General features: G+C 32.2%; 2 protein-coding genes across 9 annotated transcripts in view; one reads left to right on the top strand and one right to left on the bottom strand.

Annotated features, from left to right (window-relative positions):
* The window catches only part of LOC127711284 (zinc finger protein 277-like), a 295,784-nt gene that overhangs the window by 93,879 nt on the left and 181,744 nt on the right, over positions 1 to 20,161 (top strand). The window lies entirely within an intron of this gene.
* The window catches only part of LOC127711014 (dedicator of cytokinesis protein 3-like), a 131,477-nt gene continuing 127,110 nt past the window's right edge, over positions 15,795 to 20,161 (bottom strand). For 6 of the 8 annotated variants that reach the window (XM_052216964.1, XM_052216998.1, XM_052216989.1 and 3 more), the window contains one exon: positions 15,795 to 19,869. In XM_052216964.1, the coding sequence (XP_052072924.1) occupies positions 19,339 to 19,869 (531 nt within the window). In that variant the 3' untranslated portion in view covers positions 15,795 to 19,338. The remainder of the gene's footprint in view (positions 19,870 to 20,161) is intronic. The other 2 variants (XM_052217010.1, XM_052217005.1) reach the window with 1 other exon arrangement.

A 20,161-nucleotide genomic window follows, 5' to 3' on the forward strand; every position in this document is an offset into this window, starting at 1 on the left:
AATATTTGGTCTGGTAATCAAATAATCACTATAAAACCGGCCAAGTAATCACATAATCAAAAACCCCATGAGGAGGCTCATATATATGTCCGATGGGTTAACATGTTACCTCGAAAACTACTATCGTCCTGAATATGCATGAAATATTTGCCACTGGACGTTAAGCAACCAACAATCAATCAATCGAAAACTACTGTTTGATAAAATGGACGGAGCCTTCTGGTCTTGTACGAAATAGTGTTTGGCATATTACTATCGTCCTGAATATAAATGTAATATTTGCCACTGGTTTATAAAATACACACATTCGTCTATGCAGCAACTAGATTTCAATGTAAAAATGAGTAACACGTTTTTGAATAACATTGTAAAAATTCAATGTTGAATATAGTTGGGGAAAAAGGTAATATATAATTTGGAGTCAACATCCAGTCTAAAACATATACTAGTATATATATAAGTACCTGAACAGTAACAATACTTTGATCATTTTTAAATATAAAAGTCAAAAGAAGTCATAAGACATGTTTGCATAGAATTTTAAAATGAATTTGACTTCATTGGTTGAAAGCTGGTGAAAATATATATAAATTGAAACTTATTAATTCACAACTGGTCTCTGTTAGTCCTGCCTTATCTAATCGATGTTTAAGTTGCATATAGAAGTATGTGTAAATAAGGTATAATAACCATTTACCTAAGCTCTTTTTTTGGCTGGTAAGTACATATAAAAGAAGATTTATGTTTTACTTTGAATTTGAAATTATTTGTATGTACCTGCATCAAATTATTTGTAGCTTTACAAAAGGTGTTACATAATCATGTAAATTTATTCTCTGCCCTTACAGTTTATATAGTGCATCTATTCAATTAGATTCACTATATCAATATATATATATATATATATATATATATATATATATACAGACGTACTTATAAATATATATATATGAGATGTCATTATGTAAACTACTTGAACTCTGTTATACTTGCGTCCTTATGTGGGAGAGACATGACTCATGAAAAAATCAAAGTCAAACTTAAAATAAACTACAATGAATAGTGGTACTAAGTTGAGTCAGAAATACATGTTTACCTTAAAACACACAAATTTCATAGTGAATTAATAATATGCTATGTTTTGTGATTGACATCCATAATTTTTGTTATCTATATTGACATTGTATTGGAGACTCTTTACTACCATTAAAAGAGACAAATGTTGTGTTTTTTAGATCTTGTATTGTTATACTTTTCAAATGAATATGCCAAAACTCTAAAGTTGTTATAAAATAGTCATTTAACTGCATTAACTCTTATAAGGAGTCAACTGAGGGTTCCACTAAAACTAGTATTTTTTAATATTTTGTATTGTATATAACTATGTTGTTTACAGTTTCAGTATTAGTTTACAAAAAAAGGCATGTAATGCTAGTTAAAAAATCAAAGCACTGTAAGCGCTATAGGCAGTTAACCAAAAACCAAGGCAAACATAATTATGAAAACTGTGGCAGTGTTGCTTCATTTTTTTTAAAGATTTAAAAGAACAAACATTAAACAGTCCTATATTGTACATGTATGTATATTTAATGAATTGATTATTAAGGCAAATTAATTAATATGTTATCAAGGTTTCCAAAAGCAATGCATATATCAATGTATATTTTTAATAATGAGTTTGCAGTGGTACAAGTTCACAATGATTGCAGTTGTTCGTGTTGGTAGTTAAAGTTGGTACCAGTTGACTTTTAGTGGTACAAGTTGACGTAATACGAGTTTGTAGTAGTATGAATGGACTTGCTTCCCTGGCAGGAACACTGATTTTGGGTTCTACAGTACAGAAGTTATGAGAAACAAATCAGCCAAAGGTTTACTACTACAGGGATCAATGGTGAGGTCTGATTGACCTGCTCATAGTAAATGCAAATGACCCTGACCTTCACCAAGTCCATGATGTTACTCCATCCCAAGTTTGGAGTAAAATGACAGGTAATTATCAAACAGTTGGTCAAACATTCTTGGGCTTTACACTGCTTGCAAGATTTATATGTTCTCTAAAAAATGAGCAATAAATGAAAATTATAAAACAGTTGGTCAAACATTCTTGGGCTTTACACTGCTTGCAAGATTTATATGTTTTCTAAACTAGAGGCTCTGAAGAGCCTGTGTCGCTCACCAGTATTTACTGATGCTTTGGAAATCATGTAAAATAAGGTTAAAATCATAATTAATAGTATTAGATATTAGATATTATAATGATATCTAAGATAATAACAAAAAACTGCAAAATTTTTGTAAAATTACTAACTCAGGGGCAGCAACCCAACAACGGGTTGTCGGATTCGTCTGAAAATTTCAGGGCAGATAAATCTAAATCTGTTGAACATTTTTGCCACCTGTCAGATTTGCTCTAAATGCTTTAGTTTCAGAGATATAAACCAAAAACTGAATTTTATCCCTATGTTCTATTTTTAACCAAGTCGGCCATGATGGTTGGAAGGCGGGGTCATCGGACAATTTTTTTAAACTAGATACCCTAATAATGATTATGGCCAAGTATGGTTAAATTTGTCTCAGTAGTTTCAGAGAAGAAGATTTTTGTAAAAGATTACAAAAATTTACGAAAATTGTTAAAAATTGACTATTAAGGGCAATAACTCCTAAAGGGGTCGACTGAAAATTTTGGTCATTACAACTTATTTGTAGATCTTACTTTGCTGAACATTACTACTGTTTACAGTTTATCTCTATCTATAATAATATTCAAGATAATAACCAAAAACTGCAAAATTTCCTTAAAATTACCAATTCAGGGGCAGCAACCCAACAACAGGTTGACAGATTTGTCTGAAAATTTCAGTGCAGATAGATCTTGACCTGATAATCAGTTTTACCCTAGTCAGATTTACTCTAAATGCTTTGGTTTCAGAGATATAAGCCGAAATCTACATTTTACCCCTATGTTCTGTTTTTAGCCATGGCGGCCATCTTGGTTGGTTGGCGGGGTCATCGGACACATTTTTCAAACTAGATACCCTAATGATGATTGTGGCCAAGTTTGGTTAAATTTGGCCCAGTGGTTTCAGAGGAGAAGTTTTTTGTAAAAAGCTAACGACGACGGACGACGACGACGACGACGCCGACGATGACGACGATGGACGACGGACGACGGACGCCAAGTGATGAGAAAAGCTCACTTGGCCCTTCGGGCCAGGTGAGCTAAAAATGAGCAATAAATGAAAGTTTTTATAGGCCCAGAAATAATTAAAAAAATAATTAAAGTAAATTCAATTAACCTAGACTTATTTTTGCATCAATTAAATTTGATAATAAACAAGAAATAATTGTAACATGATGCTGTTACGAAGTCTTCCATACAGAGCTCTCATAATAGTCATTCCCATGGTCGCCTGACATTGGGCAAAGTCCAGTACACATTGGTTATGTCTAGTAATGCATATGTGACGCCTAGGAGATTGACCCTGTATGCCATTCAAATCTTGAAATGACGAACAGGAATAAATATGGTTTAGGGGTGGGTATCTCACCATTTACAAGTTCTCAAAAAGGGGGAGTGATCCCCAGGGGACTCACCCTTTATTTCATTTGATTTAGTTTATTGTCCCATACAAGAATATATATGGTTTCGGGGTGGGGATCTCAACCGTTTACAAGTTCTCAAAAAGAAGGGGTGGGGTGACCCCCGTGGACTCCCCCTATATTTCATTTGATTTGTTTTATTGTCCTATACTAGAATATATGTTGTGTATGGGTGGGGATCTCGACCGTTTACAAGTTTGCAAAAAGAAGGGGGTGGGGTTACCCCAGGGACTCCCCTATATTTCATTTGATTTAGTTTATTGTCCCATACATGAATATATATGGTTTAGGGGTGGGGATCTCAACAGTTTACAAGTTTTCAAAAAGAAGGGTAGGGGTGACCACTGTGGACTCCCCCTATATTTCATTTGATTTTTTTTATTGTCCCATACAAGGTTATATATGGTGTAGGGTTTGGGATCTCGAACATTTACAAATTTTCCAAAAGAAGGGGGTAGGGGTGATTACAGGGACTCCCCCTATATTTCATTTAATTTGTTATCCTGTCCCATACATGAATATATACGGTTTAGGGGTGGCGTTCTCGACCATCTACAAGTTTTCACAAAGAAGGGGGGTGGGGTGACCCCTGTGGACTCCCTTTATTTCATTTGATTTGTTTTATTGTCCCATACAAGTATATATATGGTTTAGGGTGGGGATCGCGACCGTTTACAAGATAAAGGCACATTTTCAAATTGAATGGGTTGGGATGACCCCCATTGACTCATCCTATATTTTATTTGATTTGTTCTATTGTCCTGTTATCATTACTGAAGACCGTGTGTCGAAAGAGTGATGGCTCCGCTAAACATGTAAGTCTAACATTTTATTAAACCCTAAGTAAATCTGACAAGCGGTCCAATTTGTCTACTTAGACGGTCCGAGTAAATTCGGTCCGACTTGTCTCGGGGACGAGTTGTCCACATTTCTTAAAACATCCCATCAACGTCGATTTTCGGATCTTTTTCATTCATAAAACAACAATAACTTTATTTGGCAAGATCAGAGACATATATGGGCAAGTTCGAATGGATATCTAGAGAAGATGGGATTGACATGGTCATATATAACACCTGTTATGATTGGATATAGCTTTCCCGCCATTAACACTCGAGGAGCCCTGGGTTGTGGCAGGGTTCCTAGAGATCGACTCGATATCCCGGATGTTATGACGTCGATCCAATCAAATTTGAATGTAAACATATTCAGAGTAGGGGCCTTGTACTTCCGGTAATCTAGAGACCTTACTCTTCAAAATTATTTACCGTTCATATGGAACTCTAGTCAGAACTCGAGTTCCATCCGAACTTGGCCACAGTGTATATATGTCTCTGGCAAGATCAGTGATAAACGGAATAATATAATAAAAGAAAGGAATATTTAATTGAAATCAAATAAATAATCACTCTCCTTAAACGAAAAGAACATCATGATTAACAAAACTTACTTTATAACATCAGAATACTTACTAGCTTACGTTTAGTGTAAGTTAAAATTACCGCCAACTTAGACTACTATATATAACTTTATTTCCTCTATCATAGAGATTTGGTGAACATGAACAATATTCCTGCGCATTTTGTCATTTGGGAAATGTAAACGACTTGTAATTAGGGATTTTCGGCGATGAAATATTTCATACAATTCTTCTTTGACATCTTAGCCAAAAGTATGGAAAGCCTCAGCTGTCATATATTAGAGATTTACAAAACGTCATGCTGAAGCTTAAAATGTAAAGTTAAGACAGCGTGATGTTGAATTGAGTCATCAAAATGCTAACTCTAAATTACAATATGCTAAGTTGAATTTGCGCAATGTTGACTTGCAATGACAAGTGCTTTAGTCGTGATAGTATAATGATAAGTCACGATGTTGTGATGATATGCCAAACACACGTAACGTTGGGTTTAAAGTACATGATGTGAAGTTGACGTTGCATGATGTTAGCTTGCAGATGGATACTGCTCAGTCATCCACTTCGATAGCTATGATAACAAATAAAATGAATAGCTAAAATGTATGGGGCTGACTTGTTATTAATAAATGTTGAGCTGAGATAGTACGATGTTATATCATTGTGATATTACGATAGGTCTATCATGCAATCTGTTGATTTAAAACACCATGATGCACAGTTGAAAGTACATGATGTTAAGTTAAGATAACATGATGCTACACCACTATATTGAAACGAAAGGCTTACCATACAATATGTTGACTTAAAACAACACGATACAACGTGTTAAGCTAAGATGCTCACTTGAAACTACACGACGTACAGTTGAAATTGTGTAATGTTAAGCTACGATAGCACGATGTTATATCATTATAATGTCACAATAGGCTTATTATACAATTTGCTCATTTAAAATTACACCTCGTACAGCTGAAAGTACGTGATGTTAAGCTAAGATAGAACGTTGTTATATCATAAGAATTTCACGATAGGCTTACCACACGATATGCTCATTTAAAACTACATGATTTTCAGCTGAAACTAAGTGATGTTAAGCTAAGATAGCATGTTGTTATATCATTAGAATGTCATGATAGGCTAACCACACGATATGCTCGTTTAAAACTACACGACGTACAGTTGAAAGTACTTGATGTTGAGCTGTGATAGCAATATCTTATATCATAATAATATCACGATAGGCTTGCCATACAATATGCTCATTTAAAACTACACGACGTACAGTCGAAAGTACGTGTTGTTCAGCTAAGACAGCACGATGTTATATCATCATAATGTCACGATAGGCTTATTATACAATTTGCTCATTTAAAATTACACCACGTACAGCTGAAAGTATGTGATGTTAAGCTAAGATAGCACGTTGTTATATAATTAGAATGTCACGATAGGCTTACCACACGATATGCTCATTTAAAACTACATGATTTTCAGTTGAAACTAGGTGATTCTAAGCTAAGATAGCATGTTGTTATATCATTTGAATGTCACGATAGGCTTACCATACAATATGCTCATTTAAAACTACACAACGTACAGTTGAAAGTATGTGATGTTGAGCTATGATAGAACGATGGTATATCATAATAATATCACGATAGGCTTGCCATACAATATGCTCATTCAAAACTACACGACGTACAGTTGAAAGTACGTGTTGTTGAGCTAAGATAGCACAATGTTATATCATTATGACGTCACGAGAGGCTTATCATACAATGTGTTGACTTGAAACTACACGATGTAAATTTGAAGAAGTTTAGTCTTGACTTGAAACAGTAAAATGTTAAGTTATAAAATCAGCACGTAAAGTCAAAATAAAACAATGATAGGATGACATATACTTGTGCAGAATTGAAGATTTTTGGTGTTGACTTCGAATATAGTACAAATATTAGATCGTTTTATGTTAAATTGAAAGACAATAACGATGCGTAAAACATTACAGAATTATGTGAATTGAAACTGCAATTCTATGGAAAAGAATGAGGGACAAATCCCCAGGATTTTTTCTTCTTCATTTTCAAGTTCGAAGGCAAAATGATATACAAAGAAAGTTTTCCATAAATTCATAAAGCAAAAGAATTACCCATCGCTATATATTACACTTGAATACAGTTTTGCCGTATATTTTACACGTTTTGTTTGGATTTTTTTTATGATTAAAACCAGACTCTTTTTTATGAACAATATTTAAGAAAATATTTATCTATGTTGTGTGTTAAAATATTATACAACATATTATTTTGCTTATAAGACTTATGACTGTGAGGGTCAAATTTTACTCATATAAAATCACATCTATGTAAGAGTTAGCGGAGAATTTGTATTTACCACTCCCGTTTTCCCCGAAATAAAACATAAGAATCTGGAGTTTTAATCTTAAAAACAAAGATCAACTGTTATGACAAATAATACGCTTAGCTTAGGACTGAGAGGGTCAGAGCTATATCAGAATGTGACCCCCGGTCTTGTTAGAGGTATCAACAAATTTGAATTTTCTTTTCCACGAAATAAAACAAAAGAATCTGGAATTAATCAAAAGCGATGCGATTACGATTTCCATCGAATGTCAGAGACAGTTTGTCGACTAGTTCGTTGAAAATTCGACTAGGCAAGTAAAAAAGTTTGTCTTGTAACAAAGCAGGGTTTATTCATATTCATATCATACTTACATATTCTCGTCCTTATATGCATGTAATATTTGCCACTGTACACTAAATACAAATACATTTTCATCAGTTCTTTTTAATGAAAAGGAGCCTATTTTAAGCACGTTCATCGATTTGACACCCTGTAATTCATGTTTTTTGGGAGTTCCTCGAAAATTATAACACATTCCTTCTTTATTTGCAAAATCGCCATGTGACGTGTGCCACATATGAAACAGGATCTGCTTACCCTTCTGGAGCACCTGAGATGATCCTTTTTTTAGGGTTTCGTGTTGCTCAGTTTTTGGTTTTCTATATGTTGCGCTTAATATACTGTTGTTTGGCTTTTGATCTTTTTTCTATCGTTTATTTCGGCTGAGTTTTTGTCATGACATTGTCAGTTTGGTTAAGAGTTTTACTATCCCTTTTGTATCTTTCGCCTTCTTTTATCCATTTTTGTCTATTATTTTTTTCGATTCTCCCCTCCCCCTGAACAGTATAATAGATAGATAAATGAAAACAGAAACCCTTTTCAACAAAAGGAGATCTACAAGTAACTCGACGTGATCGAAATTGCAAATTTCTTCCTCATTAGATATATTGCCCTTAGGGTAGATCGGGTTTCTTCCGCCATCTTAGGGAGCTACCATTTGATTTTTATTGGGGGGCTAGGATGAAATTTGAGAAAAAGGCAGGACAGGAGTTTTGGGTAAAAAAAAAGGCAGGATGAGAAACTTGGCAAAAAAAAGGCAGGATGACAATTTGTGTAAAAAAAAAGTCAGAATAAACTAATAAAAAAAATGCAGGACCGAATAGAGTGAAAAATAAAAAGGCAGGACAGAGATTACAACTGAAAAAGGCAGGACAAAATTTTTCATCCTATCCCATCCACCCACCCCCCATAAAAATCACATGGTAGCTCCCTCAGATTCTCATATAGCTCAACACAATCGGTCTAGATCTAAAAAAAATATACACATTTTGAGAGAGGAATGTCATTCATATGTAGTACTTTTCATCTTGAAAAATTAAAAAATTATGAGATTTATCTGATTAAAACGACTATTTGTTTTTGAATACAGAACGTTTTTTGCATATGTTTTTTAACTTTTCCATATAGGGGAGATAACTCGGATAACATTATTTTTTTGTCGTTTTTTATTTTTTTAATTTTTTGCCATGGTATTGTCAGTCTGTTTTCGACTTATGAGTTTGAAATCCCTTTGGCATATTTCGTCTCTAATGATGGAATGTGTAGGGACTTTATCTATTTTGTTTTGTAGACAGAAAACGAGTCTCGTGATCCCAATTTTTATATTTCTATTTTTATTTTCTAACATTGAGTTTTCCATGTATAGTTTATACAAAATCTGACAATACTGCATAACCTGTAGCTTGCAAAATGCTCTGTGGCCCAAACTTTTTATTATGTTTTTCAAAAAAGAATAAACTTCATTTTGGCAAATAATTTTAAAAAATCTACCGATTTTAATTAAGACCACACTCATGAAAACTATAAGAAAGAGAGAGAGAGAGAGAGAGAGTGAGAGAGAGAGAGAGAGAGAGAGAGAGAGAGAGAGAGAGAAACTGTTGACATCAAAAAAACATAATTTATCTACAAATTAATCAAAGCAATACCAAAATAATTCATGGACTTTAACAATTTTTACAGATTTTTGATTTTTTTCTTTTTCTTTGAAAACACATAAAGATAGAGAGAAGCTGCAAAGAACCAAGAAAAACACTATGGACAAGAAAATAAGTGACGGAAATCATTAATTGGCTTCTTATTATAAGTTAAAGGGGTCATTGTCCATTAATGACTTTACAAATTTAAAAAAATAAAATATTCTCCGAGTGGATATATACATAAACCTGGGCACTATCTTACTTGGTGCTGGAAAAATGGTTGGCACTGCTGTAAATGTTATATTTTTTTTTTTTAAAGTTGACGATTTAGAGTGGAGGCTCTAGGTCAAATTTCATTCGGTTTCATAGACTTCGTGTATGAGCGAAAAGTATACAACAGAATCTACCATACTTTATGTTTGGGTTGGCCCCATGCAGTAAGATTCTTCCACCTATCAATTCTTTTTGTTTTATTTCGTGGAAAAGAAAATTCAAATTTTCAGATACCTCTAACAAGGCCAGGGGGGTCACATTCTCATATAGCTCTGACCCTGTCCTACGCTTTAGCGTATTATTTGTCATATCAGTTTATCTTTGTTTTTTAAGATTAAGACTCCAGATTCTTTAGTTTTATTTCGGGGAAAACGGGAGTGGTATATACAAATTCTCCGCTAACTCTTACATAGATGTGATTTTATATGAGTAAAATTTGACCCTCACAGTCATAAGTCTTATACGCACAATAATATGTTGTATAATATATTAACACACAACATAGATAATATTTTCTTAAATATTGTTCATAAAAAAGAGTCTGGTTTTAATCATAAAAAAAATCCAAACAAAACATGTAAAATATACGGCAAAACTGTATACAAGTGTAATATATAGCGATGGGTAATTCTTTTGCTTTATGAATTTATGGAAAACTTTCTTTGTATATCATTTTGCCTCCGAACTTGCAAATAAAGAAGAAAAAATCCTGGGGATTTGTCCCTCATTCTTTTCCATAGAATTGCAGTTTCAATTCACATAATTCTGTAATGTTTTACGCATCGTTATTGTCTTTCAATTTAACATAAAACGATCTAATATTTGTACTATATTCGAAGTCAACACCAAAAATCTTCAATTCTGCACAAGTATATGTCATCCATCCTATCATTGTTTTATTTTGACTTCACGTTCTGTTTTTATAACTTAACATTTGACTGTTTCAAGTCAAGACTAAACTACTTCAAATTTACATCGTGTAGTTTCAAGTCAACACATTGTATGATAAGCCTCTCGTGACGTCATAATGATATAACATTGTGCTATCTTAGCTCAACAACACGTACTTTCAACTGTACGTCGTGTAGTTTTGAATGAGCATACTGTATGGCAAGCCTATCGTGATATTATTATGATATACCATCGTTCTATCATAGCTCAACATCACATACTTTCAACTGTACGTTGTGTAGTTTTAAATGAGCATATTGTATGGTAAGCCTATCGTGACATTCTAATTATATAACAACGTGCTATCTTAGCTTAACATCACATACTTTCAGCTGTACGTGGTGTAATTTTAAATGAGCAAATTGTATAATAAGCCTATCGTGACATTATGATGATATAACATCGTGCTGTCTTAGCTGAACAACACGTACTTTCAACTGTACGTCGTGTAGTTTTAAATGAGCATATTGTATGGCAAGCCTATCGTGATATTATTATGATATAAGATATTGCTATCACAGCTCAACATCAAGTACTTTCAACTGTACGTCGTGTAGTTTTAAACGAGCATATCGTGTGGTTAGCCTATCATGACATTCTAATGATATAACAACATGCTATCTTAGCTTAACATCACCTAGTTTCAGCTGAAAATCATGTAGTTTTAAATGAGCATATCGTGTGGTAAGCCTATCGTGAAATTCTTATGATATAACAACGTTCTATCTTAGCTTAACATCACGTACTTTCAGCTGTACGAGGTGTAATTTTAAATGAGCAAATTGTATAATAAGCCTATTGTGACATTATAATGATATAACATCGTGCTATCGTAGCTTAACATTACAAAATTTCAACTGTACGTTGTGTAGTTTCAAGTGAGCATCTTAGCTTAACACGTTGTATCGTGTTGTTTTAAGTCAACATATTGTATGGTAAGCCTTTCGTTTCAATATAGTGGTGTAGCATCATGTTATCTTAACTTAACATCATGTACTTTCAACTGTGCATCATGGTGTTTTAAATCAACAGATTGCATGATAGACCTATCGTAATATCACAATGATATAACATCGTACTATCTCAGCTCAACATTTATTAATAACAAGTCAGCCCCATACATTTTAGCTATTCATTTTATTTGTTATCATAGCTATCGAAGTGGATGACTGAGCAGTATCCATCTGCAAGCTAACATCATGCAACGTCAACTTCACATCATGTACTTTAAACCCAACGTTACGTGTGTTTGGCATATCATCACAACATCGTGACTTATCATTATACTATCACGACTAAAGCACTTGTCATTGCAAGTCAACATTGCGCAAATTCAACTTAGCATATTGTAATTTAGAGTTAGCATTTTGATGACTCAATTCAACATCACGCTGTCTTAACTTTACATTTTAAGCTTCAGCATAACGTTTTGTAAATCTCTAATATATGACAGCTGAGGCTTTCCATACAAAAGCATATGGGATAATAAACTACGTACGGATTTCTATGAAGCACTACTTCCTATGAGGCTATGTGCAACTTCAAAACTTTTGGGTTTTCGACGATCATTTAAGGTTTTTCTTGACATATTTTTTGTATTCCAGAATTGAAAGTATGAAAAAAGTGCCCAATTAGTTATTAATAACATATTAGCCAGCTAGATAATAACAGCACTTTTTACTCATTTCAGTGGGAAAAACACAAATCTAGTGTGGTAGCATAAGGCAGCTTAACTGCCTAAAAAATCAACATTAAAGTGCAATCACTCCTATATGGAGTCAATTGAAGGTTTCAGTCATATCTGGGACTATTATACTAGTATCAGGGGCGGATCCAGCCATTTATAAAAGGGGGGTTCCTAACCCAGGATAAAGGGGGGGGGGTTCCAACTATATGTCCCCATTCAAATGCATTGATCGTCAAAAAAAAAGGTTGGAACCCCCCCCCCCCCCTGGATCCGCCACTGAGTATAATATTCCCAGGTCATATTAGCAATTTATTCATAAATCTTGTTTTGCTGATTATTTCTGATGTCAAAAGTTAAAAACAAAAAAATCAATTATAGTTTTCAAGACAAGTAGAAATTTGGCATCGCCAACCTATATTCCATGAACCACACATTGATAGATGTTCCCAGACATACCCAATAATATTAGAAAATTAAAAAAGTTGTACATGTAGTAATCTAGGACCAATATATTTTCTCCAATATCTTAATATACAGGTAAACCCTTTTAGGCTTCCCTTTAAAATGTTTGGAAAGCATTCCATTGACCCAAAAGCCAATATTTGGCCACTCAAATTGCAAAAATTGTAAAATTACTCAAAGGTTTCAAAATTATGCCTATTATTTTATTGATAAATGAACAGTTTAATATTAATATAATCTGGACACCAAGTACAGAGAGTTCACTTGTGATGTCGCTGTGATATCATAACCATGTTGAATTTGATATATTGGACCTAAAATGACCATTTTAAACCTAGTTTTTGGAGAAAAAAAAGGCAGAAATGAGCAACAGCTTTACAGAAAAAGATGTTTTTTTTCACACATTAACATCTGTGTGAAATACAACTTGTAACAAAATATCTTTTTGGGTAAAGCTGTTGCTCATATTTAAATATTTACAACAAGATCTCAAAATGAGGCTATTTTGATAGTTTGTGCAGTTTACACTAGATTAAGCTCTTATGCAAATATGTAATACAAATTAAAAAAAGCATAATTACTGATGTCTGCCACATGATGTCTATAAATAAACATCTGCATGATGTTATTTGGTAGCTTTCTGATATTTTTTTAATTTAAGCGGTAAAATAAACTGTTGACACAGAGATAAGTCTTGCCTTTTTGTTACTTTAATAGTGAAATGGAAATGTTGAAATTTAAATAGCAATACCTTAACATGTAAGTAATACAAAATATTCAAAGTCCATGATTGAAGGTACAGGGCCAAACAATGTCCATGTGAATGCTTATACAACTGCATACCAAATATCATTGACTTATCATAAGTGGTTCCCCTTAAACTGACCTAATCAAAAACTTTAACTTGAAACCATGCAAAAGTTTCAGTCAATAGACCATGACTGAGGGGGGTGGGCCAAATAGTCTCTTAGATGAGCAAATGCTAATAGAAATACATACCTTATAACTATAATTGACCTATAACTAGTGGTTCCCCATAAACTAACCTAATCACTAACCTTAATGTAAACTAAGCAAAAGTTTCAAAGTCAATAGACCATGACTTAGGGGGTGAGGCCAAATAATCTCCATGGAAATTAGATGTGCCAATGCTAATACAACTACATACCAAATATAATTGACCTACAACTAGTGGTTCCCCATAAACTGACCTAATCACTAACTAATACATGTACACTAAGCAAAAATTTCAAAGTCAATGACTTATGGGATGAGGCCAAAAATTCCCTGTGGAAATGAGATGTGACAATGCTAATACAACTACATACCAAATATAATTGACCTACAACTAGTGGTTCCCCGTAAACTGACCTAATCACAAACTAATGCATTGTTGACACTGTTGCCGCTGTAAGAAAAAGCATACCTATGTCTCCCTTTTTGACTCCGTTAAGGCGAGACAAAAAGTGGCCTTATCACACCGTCTCCTTTCATCTATATAGAGATGTCATGTATTAACTAGAGGCTCTTAATGTGTTGTTCACCTGCATCTTCAACAATGGCCAATTTTTGGTAAAAACCATCATTTAAGGGAAAAAAGAGAAAAGGCATATACACCAAAACATATGGTAAAATTGTCATTCAAGGGGAATAACTTTTATAAAGAGTCAACCATCAATTTTAATTTGTAGGTCTTGTCTTTCTGATTTTTCTAGTTAAAGTGTCACTCTATCCTATATAATTTCAAGTCATTGACACAATTTTTAAAATAGATACCCCAAGGAAGATTGTGGCCAAGTTTGGTTCCAATTTGCCCATTAGTTTCAGAGGAGAAGATTTTTGTAAAAGCTAATGGACGACATATGCCAAGTTATGAGAATAACTCAAGTATCTGGCAAGAATTGTATTCATGAAAGTGATTCAATACAATTTTTCATATCATTAATAAATCCAAGGGGCATAACTCTTTTAAAACAAGTTGTTGGCAATGATTTTTGAATTTTATAAAGACATTGCTATTAAATTTTATAAATATGTGGCAAGAACTGTATAAGAGAGTGCTTACAAAACTGGAAGCAAAAATGACAATACTTGAAGTCTTGAACATGTAAACTACGCAAAACATCCAAAGTCATGAACCATGACTAAATATTTAGGGCCAAATAATCTGCATGGAAATGAGATGTACCAATGCTTATATAACTGCACACCAAATATCATTGACATATCATGAGTGGATCCCCTTAACTGATCTAATCTCAAACTTTAACTTGCAAACTATACAAAAACTCCAAAGTCAATAAACCATGACTGAGGGGCAGGGCCATATAATTTCCATTGATAAAGTTGTCATTGTAAGGGCAATAACTATTGTTTTATAACTTAAGGGGGAAAATGAGGACATATAGAAGAATGACTTGATGGTTTTTGGTCTATCAACTCATATATGTAGTCAATTGATGGTTCAGTGTTATTGGAATATGTTTGTTCATTTGTAATGACTTTTTGAACATAATTAATCCTATCATATTTTCTTTGTGTATCTTGGTTTTCAAGATGTATGACAATTACTTTCATTTACCCATATGCTCTATTTTTAGTGATGGCAGCCATGTTGGTTGAAAGACCAAAAAGCTCATACTAGCCTTCATTCAGCCAAATGAGATAAAAATTGACGGCTTTTATTATTTCTTTTTCATCTCTTTAAATAAATCTAATGGCTATATTATTTCTTCTTCGTCTCTTTACAGAAATCTAATGGCAATACTATGTCTTCTTCATCTCCTTAAAGAAATCTAATGGCAATATTATTTCTTCTTCATCTCTTTAAAGAAATCTAATGGCTATCATCAATTTCATTTGTGTTTGCATTCTGGTCTTACCAGTGATCATGTGACCTGATGCTTTAATCTTGAGGATATAAATGGTAGTAAATAATGATCTTTATACAAGTCGTCTGCTAGGTAGAAACAGTTGTTTATACAAGTCGTCTGCTAGGTAGAAACAGTTGTTTATACAAGTCGTCTGCTAGGTAGAAACAGTTGAATCAAATAAACAAGCAAAGTTTTCAACAATTTATTGTCCACCATAAGACATGACATCATGACTCTCTCATTCTTATATTATGCATAAATACTTGTTATCTGAATAAATAAACCTGTACATATGTAAAACCTATTTACAATTTAGTCACATTTATTTGTATATTCCAGTTTATTCAAATTTACGTATACATTTCAGTTCATTCAAATTTATTTTTACAACTATATAGCAGATGAATAAAAATACATTTCATCTGCTGCAATTATGTTTGACATACAAAGTAGGTTTTGTTTCATTAACTGGTAAAATAAAAAAAAAATCTGAGCATATTAAAGACTATTATTATTTTTCAAGGCTCTTAATGTATAATAAACTATTTTTCCACTTTTGATTTCAGTACAAAATATATCTCAAACACTCAAATCAGCCAAGCTAATTACTTGTAAAGTTATATGATTTTTTTGTCTACTTATTGTTCAATATCTAATATTCTCAAAGCATTGACAGTAAAACCATTCTAAGCATTTATATAACAATGAAACTATAGTGTTGCCTCAGTGATAAACTAGACAAGACAGATATTGTTTAAATGTTCAGCATAAATTGTAATTGTTTTATCAGTTAAAAGATCCAGTGAATTATCATGCATTATACCCAGTTAACAAAATATCAAATAAAAAACAAATACTGATTTTTTGCATGGCAATAAACTCTGAAATACATTCCAATTAAATATTTAAAAAATTTTAATCTTTTTCTATCATACTTTTCCTCTAGAATTGACAGAGTCTAAAGAGTTCTGTAGTATCAAAACCTCTTCACATTTTATCATTAGTTATCAATTAATTCCAATGTTAATATTTCATTCTTTTTCAGAGAACTGCTTCCAAAAGCAAAATCTTCAGAACAACCTTATATATAAAACATAATTATCATGTAAAAAAAGCACTGAAAATTATTTAATTCAAAATTCTGTGCCAATTCTCACAAAAATAACCATTTATGTATCTTAGCTACCAGTAAAAAATTAAGTAAATGAGTATATTTCAAATATGTTTATATACCGACATTGATTTCTTTGATTATTCACACATATACTTTAAAGCTCATTGTAATATGTGTATACAAATCTTCTATTTCATAAAAAGTAAAAAAGGATTCATTGTGACATTGTTTGATAATCTGACCATAGTCTATATAAAAACAACAACAAAGTTTCACAACAACTCATCATTGGTTTTTTAAGAACAACTCCTTTCATAACATTTTCAATTATTTTAACAAAAGTTGGTTATTAAGAATGGTTTCAAAAACATGCACACTTATATAAATAGAAAAAAATAAAAATATGTTAATCTAAAACTTCTCACTAAAGCAGCACCTCTGACCAAGTTTTATTCTTCTATTTTCAGTATTTAAGACTGCAAAAAGATATAGCTTGTTTATTTGATTTGTGCAAAAACAAACAAAATATAATTTTTATCAAAATATTTAAGGCCAGAATTATCTGCAATTCAGAAAAAATATTTTAGACCACCTCAATATAAAATCAGAAAAGGAATTAAACTTCTTGTCTTTTAAAGCTAACCCTGCTATTTCTTATATAAATAATGTACTTATATACTTCCTGTTTTCAACAGTAATCTATTACTTTAAATGAACTGTATGAGATTTTTTACCTTTTTCAGCAGTATCTTCTAAAATGTTAATCTATATAATAACAATATATCTTAAATACATAAAAAATCAATACAATAATAATATAAATCAACAATACACAAAAAATACATAAACAACATTAACAGTCATGTCGGGAATGTTATACTAACAGAAATGAAGCACCCACTCAGATAATTCTCTCATAGAAATCAAAATAGGCACTTCAATTTTAAAGTCAATGTGAAGCAGTTTAAAAATAATGACTAAGATCTGGACCTTAATCTATAAATTAACAGGAATGGAAACATTAATAAAATGCAAGTGAATGTCCTATAGCAAGTCTACTGACAATACATCATTTCTCGATGTACTTGCTCACATTGCAATGCAAACCAGACATTAAAATTTGTGAAGCTTTTCAATACTAACCAATATGTGCCTACAATTTCAGTCACCTTTAACTCATTTTCTTTTTGAGTTTGACAGGTGTTTTGTCCTATTTTGATCTGTACTTTAAACAAGGAATAACTTGTCACTTCTGCATCAAAAGAGGTCAAGGTGAAATATTTTAATCAATCTTCTTCAACAAATGATATTTTCATTGATTATATATTATCTACCAGTATTTACGATTTTAAAACAGAACTTTGACTGAGACTGACCGACCATTAACTGATATGGAAAACCTCCTCCTCTATCTGTCTATCTTTGTATGAGTAGAATAAAATGGATACTAATTTAAAAAGACATCTTCAAAATATCCATGACTGCGGTTTTGTTCTGTGGTACTTAAAATTGGTTGATTAGCCTTTATTTTGTAAAATTTTAGAAAAAGATCATGTTTCTATTTTATCAAATATAAATGGCACTGCCATACCAATAGATTGAATAGTTTTAATATGATAAACTCTATAGTGAAAAACGGTATTGAAAAATCCTTGAATTAAAGACTAAAATGTATAATATGGAAAATGTATTTCATCACAAAAGTGACTAACAATGACATATCCTTTTATTAATAATTATAATTAAAAGAACTATCTTTCTGAGTGAAAATAAGAGTGTGTCAGATCATGTAGCTTCAGAAAAATTAAACTTAAATAAGTCAGATTTTGCACACATTATGGTTGTTTAATAATGATAAAATACCTCTCAGGCCTATAATTTCATTGTGACGATAAAAAAGGTAAAATTATATGTATGTTAATTGTCACGATCCTTACAGTTATAGTGCAGAATGTGACCTGAACAATATTTCATAAAACTTGATAATTGTATGAACTAAATGCCAAAGATCTTCATGACAACAAACATACATAATCTTACATCAAATAGGAGATTCTGGATGAGATTAATAATTTGCATACATTAAATTTGACAATAGGTATACAAATTTTATACATAAGCACCTAGTACTAAATGGAAGATTCCTGTAGTTTTTTAATTCTAAAATCAAAATTAAAGCTGATTCCAATTTATTAATAGTTAAATGTAATTTAGAAAAATATGCTTAGCACCAACTTGCCCATTCGTTTCATTAAAACATTTTATTTGGTATAAAAATGAAGAAAATGAAAGTTAATTTCCAATTACTGACCAACCTTTACAATCACATACAACAAATAGGAAACAACAGACGACATATGATAAAGGTTCACACAATAGTTCATCCAGATTAGATTGGGTTAAAGTTAACATAGTAAGTTAGGTTGATAAATAAAATTATGTCCATATAGGTTTAAATGGATGAACCAACTATTTTCATTCTAGGATAAAGTTAAACCTCAAAGAACATGCCAATATAGATTATAAACTTATTAACCTATAGTTAAAATATGTGGCAATCATAAATATAAACTACATGAATATCACAAAATGAACCTTCAATTAGTACATTAAAAAAATTAAAGACTGGATGATTCATATTCTTGGTTTGTATGTGTTGTACTGGATGATGCATCAGATGATTGGGATGAGTTTGACTGTCTGGTTGGTCGTTTCGGGATAGGTGGAGCAGACTCGTTCCCTAAAAACACGCTATCATGTGACCCACTATCACTAATGGTACTAGTCCGTGATACTGGCACTGATTGTTTGTTACCATTTACAACATTTGTTTGATTTGTAATTGATGGTCCACAAGGATTGCAATTGTTATAGTTTCTATTTGCAGGCTCACTGTCTGATGGAATTCTTCCACTTGGTATTGCTGGCATTCTGATAGAGGAAGGAGACGGAATAGGAGGAGGTCCAGATCTTGGACTTGTTCCAGGAGAGAATTCTATTTCTCCTGAACTGTTAGAATGTCTAGATTGTGAAGTATAATCTATATCCAACACAGTATTACGTATTAGCACTGATCTTCTTGGAGGAAGAGGTGGGACTGGGGAATTTGATTTAGAAAATCCATCATCTGTTTTCTCTAAGTTCAACAACTGAAAAAAATAATGGAATTATTATAAAAACATCTAATAAATACAAACTTTTAAATTATTGTCGGCATATGGGAATGGTAAATGCATATTGGATTTAAGTATATAGTTAGTAAAAATCATAATATTGCTGATTTATATTTGAAAGTTGCACTTTCAAGTGTTAATAAACAAACACTACTAGTACCCATGCAACAGCTGTTGAAATAATTTCCTCAAAATCTTCCCTGTATTATGCTTTTACCAACTTATTGATTACTTATTTTAAATTTTGATAAATATTAATAATATAACA

This window comes from Mytilus californianus, unplaced genomic scaffold (genome assembly GCF_021869535.1).
Source record: "Mytilus californianus isolate M0D057914Y unplaced genomic scaffold, xbMytCali1.0.p SCAF_1, whole genome shotgun sequence".
Lineage (NCBI taxonomy): Eukaryota > Metazoa > Mollusca > Bivalvia > Mytilida > Mytilidae > Mytilus > Mytilus californianus.